Genomic DNA, 12,723 nt, shown 5'->3' on the forward strand with positions numbered 1-12,723 from the left:
CACCTGGACCTCTCTCTGGGTCGATTGGACACACAAAGATGAAATGTACATCAATCTCTGCATCTGACTGTGGGGGAGGTGGCCAATAAGTGTATTTACCAAAATTATGATGTGTTCCTTTTGGTATAACATGATTCAGCCATATGAACTTGTGACTGGTCAATGAGTTTTCCTTGAAGAAGTTTTATATACACAGCATCTAACTTTAGGTTTCAATTTTACACAGACCTCTTATACAACCATTACAAAAATGATACTGATATTCAGCCTTATCTTTTTACAGCGCAGTTGTAATCTCATCCTCCCCAACCCACCCATACATTTCAAGTGTATGTGAAAGTACAGATACCATAGGTGCCATGTGATCTCCGTTAACTTCCATTGTAAAACTGGACATGAAAAAGTATTTCCCTCCACTTCAAACACATGTAACACTTTTATTATAACTAACCTCATCGCCTCACTACCTCACACAGGGCAGTCCTCACCGATTGCTCTTCCTCCAACCAACACACTCTCATACCTATTAACCCCTCCACCTTTAAAACTTTAGCCCTATTTACAAATGATATCGTCAATCAGTAGAGTCCCTTCTCTTCAAAATCCATGCTGTCATTCATACTGGAGACATGCAGATCTGGCTAGTTAGTGTAATGGTAATTTTTTACGTAGTATATATTTCTACTCAGTATATTGTATTCATGCATAAGTCATTTTGCTCTGGACTTTGTTGAACTTCACCGTGTCTCTGTTGTGCAAAAGAATAATTCTCCCTTGCCTGTTCACATAGATAACTAACTGTGTTGTATGAGATTGTTCCATGCCAAGGCCTTTGGGCCACTTGTTTTGGTTGCTGGCCGTTTGTTTTCACTTGTTGTTCCCATCAGTCTGAGACCAAAAGTCTGAGACCGAGATGTCTGTAACGTTGGCCATCGGCCCCCACCTTTGCGCATTCTGTATAAAAAAAGCTTGTTCACTTTTTTCGAGGTTCTTCCTCACTGAGACTGTACGCATTCTGTTGTGATGATTGAACCCTCTCTGCGCAGAGAATAAATACTTAAAAGACAACCTGGTTTTTGGTATTATGTATTTCAGCATTAGAAGACTTTCCACCACATTAGCCACAAATCTAATGTAAAGTAAAAAGGGCCACACTTCAGTCTGTACAAACCCAAAAGTGCTGAAACCTTAACATTGCAAAGAAAAGTAGTTTTCAGCATATATTTCTGGATTTAGAGACTTCTTCTGCCATTGCCCTCATTGTAGACCAGTTTTCATGTTTCTAATTCGACATACTGCTCTGTTTTTGATGTATTGTAATCGTATTGTAATTTAACACGTAATCATATTTTCACACACAGATGCAAAATACAGTGAAGGAACTAGAGCGCCGGGTAGGTCCACCAAAATACATGTCGGTTACGTCTCTAGCGGCATACTTAAAGGACGGATAAAAATGCAAGGAGGGAAATGCAAACCCAGCTGGAGCAAGCATCAGTGCTGTCATGAATAAAGTTTTATCAGTTTAGAAATAGTGCATAGACTTCTCACACACACAGAGTATACAATGTGCACGAATCACCAAACGCCTTCCCCCAAGTTTAGGGACAGACATAGTGTGGGGTATACAATGCTTCTCACAGATATTATATATTCATTACAGGTCCCTGTACCTGAGGACAGCCATAGCAGCCATCAGGGAGAGAGTGAAAGATGTGGACCTGGCCTCCCACAGCTTCATATCTAAAATGTTATGACATCATATTGTCCATATTTTAAAAAACAATTGGATAAGCATATGATAAGTACATAAGAAGAAAACATTGTGTTTCAACCATGTAGTTCTGTTGAAGGATGCACAAGTTAATCCGGTATTATTAGTTATTAATGTGAATGCTGATACAGCAGCATGCACATTCTTGTATTCTTGCTCTATACATACATACTGTAAACACTGCACATACTATACTTACAGACACATTTGTGGGAATTATTTTTATTTTTTCAGACTTCTTTTTCAAATTTCCAGCATTTACAGTATCTCAGTTTAGTGTTCAGCTTCTTTTGGTATTGTAATTAAGGTTCTTATTCTGCCACTTTTACATTTTTCAGCAGTGCAGTCAATACATTTTAGCTTTGTTTTTTTTGTTTTAGTTTGTTTTATTATTATTATTACAGTATCAAGCAGTAAACAAAAAAGAATACATCAAGGACACTTTTTGTTCGTTATTAACATCAGTTAATACTGAATTTTCCAATCCCAATATTTTCTAATTCCTCCAAGCGTCTTGACATGAACTCTTCCCGAGTCTCATTGTTGGGTATGTTGTGTACGGTCCTTTTAACATCTGGATGACGTTCTTTGCAGAGAAAACTGTCCAATGACAGTAAAGGGTAAGAATCCATTTCACTGAAATACAAAAGGAAATAATAGGTCAAATAATAATTTAACAACCAATGTTATAATTTAAAAGAACACCAATCCAATGAGAATTACAGACAGTGTGGTAACTGACAAAAAGCTGTCAAAATGATGCCAAATTGATAGAAGTTACCTGAAATAACTAAGATAACTTGTCTGAAATACACCATTTACTGTGACAAATGTATTAACCTTCCACACAGAAAAACTGTAGATAATTGTGATGAATGCATTAACATTTCCAACAGAAATGTTGTAGATAATATTACTTAACTGTGATAAATGCTTTCACCTTTCTGACAGAAATACACTATTAGCTAACGTTTACTGTAAGAAATGCATTATTTTTTCTAAAAGAAATACAGTAGATATAATTAACTGTGATGAATGTGTTAGCTATTCTGTCAGAAATACAGCTGATATTATCAGCTCAGTTTATCAGTTTGTGAGGTCAAACTTCTCTCGTTGCTGCTGACTGAGCAGAACAAACAACGAGCCCGTTACTGTCAGAGAGGACTGTTTCTTATAAACCAGCTGATTTCATCCAGCTTCTCCACTTTATTCACCGGCAAACCGTCATAACAAAGTTATAACAAAACTAAAAGTACACAGACTGGCATAAATACGACCATGGACTGCACGTTTGTACAAAGGAGTGAACAGAAGGACACCGTGTCACAGCTATTGGTTATTGCATTTACTTAGTTCAGGAGGTCAGTGAAGGTCTCTGTGAAGCTGTTAAACCTGTGAGTGACATATTCTAGCTACCTATGGGGTGGGTGGCACAAGAGAGGGTACCTGGGATTGGCAGAGAGAGTGAGATGGGATGTTTTTAGTGAGAGGGCATCACAAGCCATGGCAAAGACAGATGTGGGCAGAATGGAAAAGCATAGGTCTACGATCAACAGAGTGGGAACATCTGCTTTACTCGCATACTCTTAATAGAGTCCCTCATTACAACAGTGTTTATTTAATTACCATTTCCGTAGGTTGATGTCAATCCAAATGGAGGTGAACACACTCCACGTGTAAATGTCTTCAGATCAGAGATGTGCATCAAAAAGGTGTAAACAGATATCCTCCATTAATTTAAAGTTTCTCAAGTCTTTAATACTTGCCAAAGTGTGTGACTCATTACAAACCTTAGGTTATTTGAATACAACAACAATTTGGGATCACAATAATACCTCACAGTTTAACACACTGGTTAATGTCACTGTCCTCACACTGGTTCTACTCTACAGTTTGCAGCTTTACCCACTAAAATTCCTTTAGCAAGTAATGGTGGCATTGTTCGAAACAGAAATACATCATCCCACATCCGTCTCTGCCATGGTGTGTGATGCCTTCTCACCTTTAGAGAGAAATCAAACAGAACAGGATTAAGGCCTCGGCGCAACATACATCTTGTAGGAGCCAGGTATGGCCTGTCATTTTTTGTACATCCTTTTTTGGAGTGAACAAAGTGGAGAAAAGCAGGATGAAATCAGCTGGTTTTGTCACGTTTAATGGCGTAGTAAACAGGGTTTAAATACACTGGGGAGGTGCAGGTGATGAGACACAGCAGGGTTCAGTCAAGGCCGGGGCAGACAATCACAAAAGGCGGGAAAACATACAAGGGCAGAAAGTGAAGTGAACAAAAGACACAAGAGGCAGGGAAAGTCAAAATAAAACAGAAGAAACAACTAAACAAAATGCAAAACCGTGACAGGTTTATAAGAAACAGGCCTCTCTGACTGTAACGGGCTCGTTCTGCTCAGTCAGCAGCTCACTGTGTCAGGCTGCAAACCAGGCAAAGTAGCAGCGATCAGAGAGCATGTTGGATGATTTGTCCACATTCAAATCCCTTTCATTTGAGGAATGTTGAGATTTGCACACAAGTCTACATCTGTTTCATTTTTATTATCTTATAGAATTCAATGAGCTGCCCGATATTTTACAGGTCTTTATATGGTATATGTTCTTGCATAGACTTTTTTACAATGCCACATATGTAATTCTGGTGTTGAATAGTCTAATTCGTTTCATTTTTGTTTTGCCTAATAGGGATTTTCCTAAATTTTCATCTAAACATAATAACAACCTAACCACCGAGAACCTGCAGATGGTGCTGATGTCCTAATAACCTGCTGTAAAGGCTTACCATAATATGGGTTAAAAATCATACTGGCGTTTGTGCTTGATGGCTTATTTTATGAGTCATTTATTAATAATGACTTATCTGTCTCAGCTTCCTCACTGTGAAGCTTTGGCTGCTTGTCTATAGTCTACTTTATTTTATTCCTGTTCTTCGTCTGCTGCATCTTCCCATTGTACGATGACCTCTACAAAGTAAACAGTCTGTTGAGTTCAGCAGCACAGGTCGGGTTATTTAGTGTCAGCGTGTGAGGAGAAGTGGGTCACGTAAAAGTGTTGGAAAACGTTGGGGTCTGATGACCTGAAAAACTTCATCTGTTGGTCAATCGACAGAAAATGAATCGGCATCTTTTGATATTTAATTAATCAGTGTTTCTTTCTGGCAAAAATACCTCCTCAGTTCCGGCTTCACCTTAGGTTTTGAGAGGTTGTTCTGGGAAGTTTTCTGACATTAGACCAATTAGGCTGATTGATTAATTGAGGAAATAATTTGCACATTAATCAATAATGAAAATAATCAGTTGTAGCCCTTTGCTGCGTCTTTCAGTGCCACTATCAGCCGACTGAAGAATTTTGCCACTTTGGCATTTTAGTTGCACAATTTGTACAACTCCACTGAAACTTGAGTGATTCACTTGTGATTGTGTGTGGAAATTAAAGTTCTCTATTTACAGTTTAGAGTATTTACTGTGTGGTCTTTAACTGAAACCTTGTTGTGTTTCCGATTAGTGAGAAGTAGACACTGTAACAAACCGTCCTGCATGCACTTCACTTTATTTCACTGTATGTTTTTTTCTTCATTGCTGCTGGTCTTTAAATCACCTCATTATAATCACAGTAATATCTCACAGTTTAACACAATGATTAATGTCACTGTCCTCACACTGGTTCTACTCTACAGTTTGCAGCTTTACCCACTAATATTCCTTTAGCCTTTAGCAAGTAATGGTTGTTCAGCACAGAAATACATCAGTGTATTCTTAAATGAAAAGACTCTAGAAAATACTTTAGTTTGGATATACTGAGTCAATGATCAGTCAAAAAATAGTTTTAAATGATGACCAAATTAGCAATTAACAATTGAGACATTTTTCCTTATGAAGCTGCAGACACCTTTGAGGAACAGTCACTTACTGGACTGTGAATGTAATGTGTAATGTAATGTCAGACATGTAGAATAGATCTGTATGTGCTGGTTCCAGCTGTCCTAGATCCACCTTGCAAGGAGAGTGGAAGACTTGATGCAAATAAACATATTGGGTATTACAAACTATCACATTTATTACAGTTGGTCATCTCTTTATTCTTCTGTTTTTAGAGAGTCAGTTTCCTGTAAAATCATGAGAGGAGAAATAAGATGATTGTAAAGTAGGACTTAGGTTCTTAAAAGTGCCTTTCTGTATGTTTTTTTGTTTTTTTTTAAACTGTCCCACTGACTTGAGACTTGGAACAAAAAAAACAACATTATTGTTGTATTGATAAGGTGAAAGGTTTTTAAAAGCCTCAGTTAGCAGTTACTACAAGCTAAATAACCACCAGTATAATTACAAATAAAATCAAATAATCTTTATGCTTTATTTGCCCAATAAAATTCTATCATACTGCTTAACCTGATTCAAAAATTCAATGTTTCATATTTGAACATCTGCCAAAAAAGGCGAATAGACGTTCAAAGATATTAAACAATCAAGACTGTTCACTGCACATGACATTCTGATTATCTTTGTATCTTTGGTGTATACTGGATCCAAGATACAGTGTACATTGATATCGTTAGTCGTAAGGTCCTTTCAGGGGACCCAAACCTGAATGAGCTCTAAAGAGTCTCAGTATTGAACCCATGGTTGCCCCACATGTGAGCATAACAGATCCATTTGGTTGACCACCATTTAAAGCAACATTTATTTTATTTTATTCTGTACTTGAGAGATGTGGGTATGAATGGCATCTACATAAAATAAAAAAATAAACTAGTCCAGAGTCATCCACGAGCCCTTTCATACAATGAAACTTGTTGAAAAAAATTAAGAAAAATAAAAAGCCACAGCGGTGGCATCATACCCTGACGAGCCATTAATGATGTTTGAGAATATCAAACTGGCAGTGGGGGTCTTCTCATTCCCTGAAGTGTTCCCAGCCTCTTATTTCTGAGAAGAGGGCGTCTCCAGGGCAGGAGGTGTAGTTCACCGCCTGTCTGTGGCCGTGGATGGTGAAGTTGGCAGCCAGCCATCTTCCATCTACTGCACATTGGACTAGGCGATGGCGCAGCAGGTACCTGGCATGGCGAGACGGCAGGGTGGTAGTGTAGTTACCAATGATTGACACGCCGTACCCGATGGAATTGTGCCCTCTGGTGTGTGTGCCGAGGTGTTTCCAACCTCTGCCTTCATAGACGTAGCCATCAGAGCCGACCACAAAGCTGCGGGCCACAAAGATGCAAAAGTTGGTTGATGTTATGATGCAAATAGTGCCAGATATTTAATATTATTTCTGTGATAAGTGCATAACAGACATGAAGAGAACAGCAGAATTCTTGGAAAAACTACAGCTCACATTAAATGGAAGTAATAAATGGAAGTATTTTCACTACTTAAAGGAATAGTTCCCCATTTTCATTTTCATTCCCAGTTAATCAATACTACGCTCATATCTGTGCATAAATTATGGAGCTGGAGACAGGGGGTGATTAGCCTAGCCTAGCATAAAGACTGGAAGCAGAGGGAAACAGTTAGCCTGGTTGTAAAAAATGTAAAATCCACCATACCAGCACTTCTAAAGCTCCCAATTACCAAATGATATCTCATTGTTTAATCCGTACAACAGCAACACTTTGTGGTTTCAGAGGGAGTAACATATTGTACAGAAACAATATCTTTAAGAACAACAGATCATCCATCTACCCAGCATCAACACTTAAGTCCCTGGAAAACCACAAAATATCTTTGTTTGTGTACAGATTAAACAAACAAGATACAACGTGTTAATTACTTGACCTATAGATGGGCTGTTAGGCTGATTTGAGCCAGACCTGCTGTTTTCCACAGTTTACAGTCTTTATGCTAAGCTAGGTTAATCACTGCTGGTCTCAAGTGGTATCAATTTTCTAACACTAAAAAAAATAAAAAAATAAGTGTTCTTCCAAGATGTCAGGGTTGGTTACCTGTATCCTATGTCGGCCCAACCACGATCTTCCTGGTGGAAACGCTGCATGGCTCTCATGTCGCGAGAGCAGTTTGGGAAGGATAAACAGGGCGAGGATGGCTGATAGGTGTGGTGAACATAGAGAAATTGGAGGGGCAGTGACAGTGGGATAGGTGTACCCTGGTGGGCTTTTGCCCCCCACTGACAGCGAGGGATGATTTGAGGGCAGTCTGGCGAGAGGAGGAGAGAGGATGAGGGTTAGGATACTAAAACCACTACAGATTTGGCCGTCATACCCACAAGCTTATATTTAACACTCAAAACTAGGGATCCAAGACTAGAGTCAACTCTAGAGCCTGACTGATATTAACTTATCTCAGATATATCAGTGTACATATATATATATATATATATATATATAATTCTCCTACCGAATTTTCATTAGAGTGGTTATAAAAAGCAACTCAACGCCCTCTGAAAAAGTTTTTTTTTTTTTTTTAACTTCTCATCTTGCTGCAGTGATGGAGAGGTGTACTCCAATATACAATATAACATGACAATATAATCGTAACCAATGAGAAAGACTAGAGGGTTCTTGAACCATCGCAAGTGCTTTAGTGTAAGAGCTACAACAATTAGTCAATTAGTTGATTGGTTGATCGCCAGAAAACAGATCAGCTACAAATATTATATATTATAATCTCAGTCCTCTCAAAGTTGAATATATTTCTGTTTTCATACTCTGACAGTAAACCAAATTTCTTTGGGCTTTGGACTGTTGGTAGGACGAAACAAGACATTTTAAAAAGAGACCATGGGATTTGGGAATTTTTCACGTTTTAAAGACCATTCGATGAACCAAAACATCCAATCGGTAGTCTAATGGATAATGAAAATAATGGCTAGTTGCAGCCCTACTTTGTACCTTAGTGCACTTTTTGATCATTTCATAGCTCACCCCAGTACTTGTGTACAAATGTCTGTAGTCCATCCCTCACCGCCTTCCCCACATCCGTGTCCAGCGCAAACCATTCTGTCTTCTCCAACCTCCAGACTAATGTTAGTGTCTCCATCACCTGGCTGTGAAGATCGAGTGGCTCCAGAATGGATCGAGAGATCTCCCTTCGCCTCGGGCTGACGTGGCTGGTCACAGCATCGAGACCCTCCCCCTCATGCAGAATAAAACTATAGTATCCTTTCAAAACTTCACTGAGGGCCTGCGGCTCCTCAGATGCAGGCAGGTTGCTGAGGTCCATGCCCAGTATAACTCCGTCCATGCCTCCATTAATAACAGCATCAGTTGCCAGTGTGGCAGGCCGATACAGCTTGAACAACTTAGGGCGGTCCGTGTTGTCCCAGCACCCGTTAGGCCCCAGCCGAAAAGATGGTGGGAAATCCTTGAGGCTGAGGAAGGACAAGCCCAGCGTCCTGCCTAAAGTGAGAGGGAAGATCCCAACAGCTGGCGTCCCCTCTATTTTGGCTTTCAATCCAGATTCGATTCCGAGCAGTAAGGGTCCAAGGGCTACCGTGGTGCCATCTGGAGCGAGAACCACCCCTCGTTCCTCTCCGTAATTGGTCACAATGTGGTGGATGGCCTTGTCAAAGAAGCTAAAGGATGAGGCATTGAGAATGGCTGTCTCCAAGACCTCAGCATCAGTGAGATTATTTGAGACTCCCAAAAAATGGATGGTCATTACGTCATCGTGGCCTGCGGTCCTCCGCAGGGCCCGGACCAGAGCCAGGGGGGACAGACCAGGGTTGGAGTCTTCCACCTGCTCCACGGCTCGGATGAAGCTGTCCATGTTGCGCAGGTGGGCACCTGACAACAATGCAAATGAGGAACAAAAGAAGTGGAGTAAGAAGATTGCAGTGAATGAACTCTGACTTCCTGAATGACATTACAATTACAATTTAACAAAAACGTTCACCTCATAGAGAGAAGGGCGAAACAGATTAAATTGGGAAAGACAGGTCACAGTTAATGATGCTGATGGGACCATATTCAGATCACAGGTAAATTAGGGAAAATACAGAAATCATTGGGGTGGATTCCTTTTTTATTTGGACCCTCCCTTTCATTTTTGGACATCCTCCTCCCAATATCTCAAAATATAACAATATTAAGTTGGTATTTTAATTGTAAGAAAGTTTGGCATAAAACGACCCTTGTCACAGTCTCAGAAGGACATAACCATAGAAATAGAATATGAGTAGAAAGGACATTCTCATTCAAATCAAAGTAGCAGGGCGGTCAGAGAGGTGGACATTTTTAACCTGTACCGTCGCCATTGCAACAGTTGTAGCGGGCTAACTGTTGTTTAAACTAAACCGACTCACGGCAAGTCACGGACTCACACGGAGAGGTTTTGCAGTAACGACTAAAACGAGCAGTGGAGTAGAAATATATTTTTTATATGATTTGGTATTTATCTACGGGGTCGATGTAGACATTTGTTAATATCTGTGTGTGTTGAGTGAATCTGTAAAATGGTTGGTTAATTCATATTCAGAAAATTCAAAAGAAGGGTAAGCATTTAAAAAAAATAAGTGCTTTCTTGAATGAAAGATTACAGATTTCAGTGAATTAGTGAACCACAACATAACAGGTCGTTTAGAAAGTAAATACTCCTTGTCAGCGTACCAAAAAGAAACTATGTAGCCTAATGCAGATCATAAGTCAAGATAACACAAATGTTGACATATTTTGAATAGCTGCACTTACCTGTCGGCCTGCTAAAGACAGTAAAGAAGTAGCATAAAACCAGGACAAAAAACGACAGTCTAAACAAAGTCATGTTGCATCTCCTGCTTGTTGCTGAATTAAGGTTTCTCCAGACTATATGAACAAAAGACAACCTCAACAGGCAAGTAAACTGAAAAGCACAGTTGTGCTCCCAATAACTTCTGAGAGGAGTTGTGTAATTGTATTTGTGTAGGTGTACACATGACTGCAGTGTTGTGTCCTAATAGGAAAAAGTACCCTTTGTACACTGATGGCTCCAATTATTGATTCCGCCTACAGTAAGTCGAAGTGTGCCATCAGCAAAACAAAGTCTTGACCCCACAGTTAGGGTTGTTACACAAGTTACAAATAAGAGCTTTTTTCTTTTTATGTTGGGTTGTGTCACTCGTCACTGTCACGCAGCCTTGAGAGCTTCTTTTGTAAACAGTGCATCATTCAATAAACAGACTGTGAAAGATAAAGCAGATTTTATGGTTAATGTTTAGCATTGCATGCGATGTGGGCGTCTGTTGTGCACTCACCAGGTCAGGAAACATTTTAATCACATGAACTTTTAATTCATGGAAACTATGGAAAACAATATAAGACCGCCTTGTTGTACTTTATATGTAAAGGGCTGAAGAATTATGAAGGTTAGTATAGTTCAAGATGTTAAGTCATTAAACAATTTAAAATCAAAACATTAAATATGAGTTTGTGTCAATATGAACCCACAAAGATATATCTGATCTCTGCCAGTAAAGAAATATAGATATTGAATATAGGAATGAAAACTGAGATGAATGATACAAATTAAAATGCTCTGAGTACGTTAATATTCTGATTGACTGACAAAAATATCAGTTAAAAATCATATTTTTTAATGTAAAAATTGTGAGGTACTAAAAAAAAGACGAAAAAAAATGACTTACTTATTATTTCATAATGTCACATAATTTTAACCTACTGGGATAAAATTGTACTTACAATCTAGTCAAAGTACTTAAATAAAAAGCCACAACTTGTGTGTTTGGAGCATGGATGTTCCTGTAATACATCAACGCATCGTCAGTGGTGTCACGAGACATTGTGACGTTCACACTCAGAACAGGAAGTAATCAAAACAACAACTAAAGCAGGTGAAGTAAGCTGGTGATGTACTGAAAGCTGAAAAGAAGACGTAAGTTTAGAGGCTAATCTTCCCAAATGTTATTTTGGTGTTCACTGTGCAGTGTGGTTCAGTCAGAGCAGTAAAAGCAGTAATACCACAGTGTAGAAATGCTCTGCTACTAGTAAAAGTTCAAAGCATCAAATTAAAATAGCCTATCAAAAGTAAAGGTAGTATACATATTATGCAGAATCATTTCAGAATAATATATATTATATAATTAGTGATGCATTAATGTTTAGGCTGCACTACTGTAATGTTACTATTATTTAATTTTTTTTAAACTGAATAGTGCTGGGTAAATGAAGATAAACTAATTTATTAGTTGATTTTATATTTTGTGTTAATAATCGGAACCTACAAAGTAACTAGTAACTAAAGCTGTCAAATAAATGTAATGGAGTAAAGAGTACAATATGTGCCTCCAAAATGAGTAGAATTAGAAAGTAGCATAAAATGGAAATATGCCAGTTAAAGTACAAGTAACTCAAAGTTGTACCTACAGTATGTCACAAAGCTGTCCCCTCACTCATCTAATCAATTAATGAAACTAATCATTTCAGCTCTAAAGACAAACATACTGCATATCGTGTTGAATGTCTATTTATTAATCTGGAACAGTTGAGGTTCTTGTTTTTTTCCACTGATGCCAACAATTTCCGAACCACACAGCTGATGGAAAGTCGATCACATCCCCATGTTACCATATTAGTCAGATATAACCCGTCACTGCATCTGTATCATCAGGCTGTAGTCCTCTCAGTCTGTACATGTTTGTATTTAGGAATCACCACAACATGGATGCATCACAGGGGCGGGGCAGCTTTACATGTGCCACACATTAAGCCTAGCTGTAATTAGAGCATTATGTGTTTTTATGCAAATATTTATACTTGTGTTTTGCTCTGATAAAATTAAAATAAATACATGAAAATATGTTTTTTTCTGTTTTTTGTCAATCACTGGGAGTAAAGTTGTTTACATTTTATGTTTTCAGAAATCAGGTGTTTTACAATTCTGGATGCTGCAACTGGAAAGTTAAGTGGGAAATAAAGGGAGGGAGGATGAGTCATTTGTTGAGAAGAAAAAGAGAAGAACAAGAGAGACTTCTCACTCTGCTCCTGTTTCTGAGTA

General features: G+C 38.6%; 1 protein-coding gene across 2 annotated transcripts; it reads right to left on the reverse strand.

Annotated features, from left to right (window-relative positions):
• Positions 1-1,953: 1,953 nt before the first annotated feature.
• LOC137885094 (N-acetylmuramoyl-L-alanine amidase-like) lies at positions 1,954-10,612 on the reverse strand. Of its 2 annotated transcripts, XR_011104785.1 has the most exons (5): positions 10,422-10,612; positions 8,658-9,518; positions 7,719-7,929; positions 6,620-6,977; positions 1,954-2,410 (listed from the first exon to the last, which is right to left on the reverse strand). XR_011104785.1 is itself a non-coding variant. In XM_068727241.1 (4 exons), exons 1-4 carry the CDS (start codon positions 10,492-10,494, stop codon positions 6,674-6,676), a joined length of 1,449 nt encoding a protein of 482 aa, XP_068583342.1. In that variant the 5' UTR covers positions 10,495-10,612; the 3' UTR covers positions 5,316-6,673. The 2 variants fall into 2 exon arrangements, 1 of the variants encoding a protein (XP_068583342.1); XM_068727241.1 differs by lacking the exon at positions 1,954-2,410 and having other exon boundaries at positions 5,316-6,977.
• Between the last annotated feature and the right edge of the window lie 2,111 nt (positions 10,613-12,723).

This window comes from Cebidichthys violaceus, unplaced genomic scaffold (genome assembly GCF_023349555.1).
Source record: "Cebidichthys violaceus isolate CVI_PGR_0920_01 unplaced genomic scaffold, fCebVio1.0.p SCAF_4, whole genome shotgun sequence".
NCBI classification, from domain to species: domain Eukaryota; kingdom Metazoa; phylum Chordata; class Actinopteri; order Perciformes; family Stichaeidae; genus Cebidichthys; species Cebidichthys violaceus.

Bases quoted from the DNA above. Each gene is read 5' to 3' on its own strand.
- LOC137885094 (XM_068727241.1), bottom strand. From the start codon at position 10,494: ATGACTTTGTTTAGACTGTCGTTTTTTGTCCTGGTTTTATGCTACTTC. The intron at 7,930-8,657 runs GTGAGCTATGAA...TCCTCTCGCCAG, and splicing joins ATTTGTACACAAGTACTGGG to ACTGCCCTCAAATCATCCCT. The intron at 6,978-7,718 runs GTAACCAACCCT...TGTGGCCCGCAG, and splicing joins TGGGCCGACATAGGATACAG to CTTTGTGGTCGGCTCTGATG.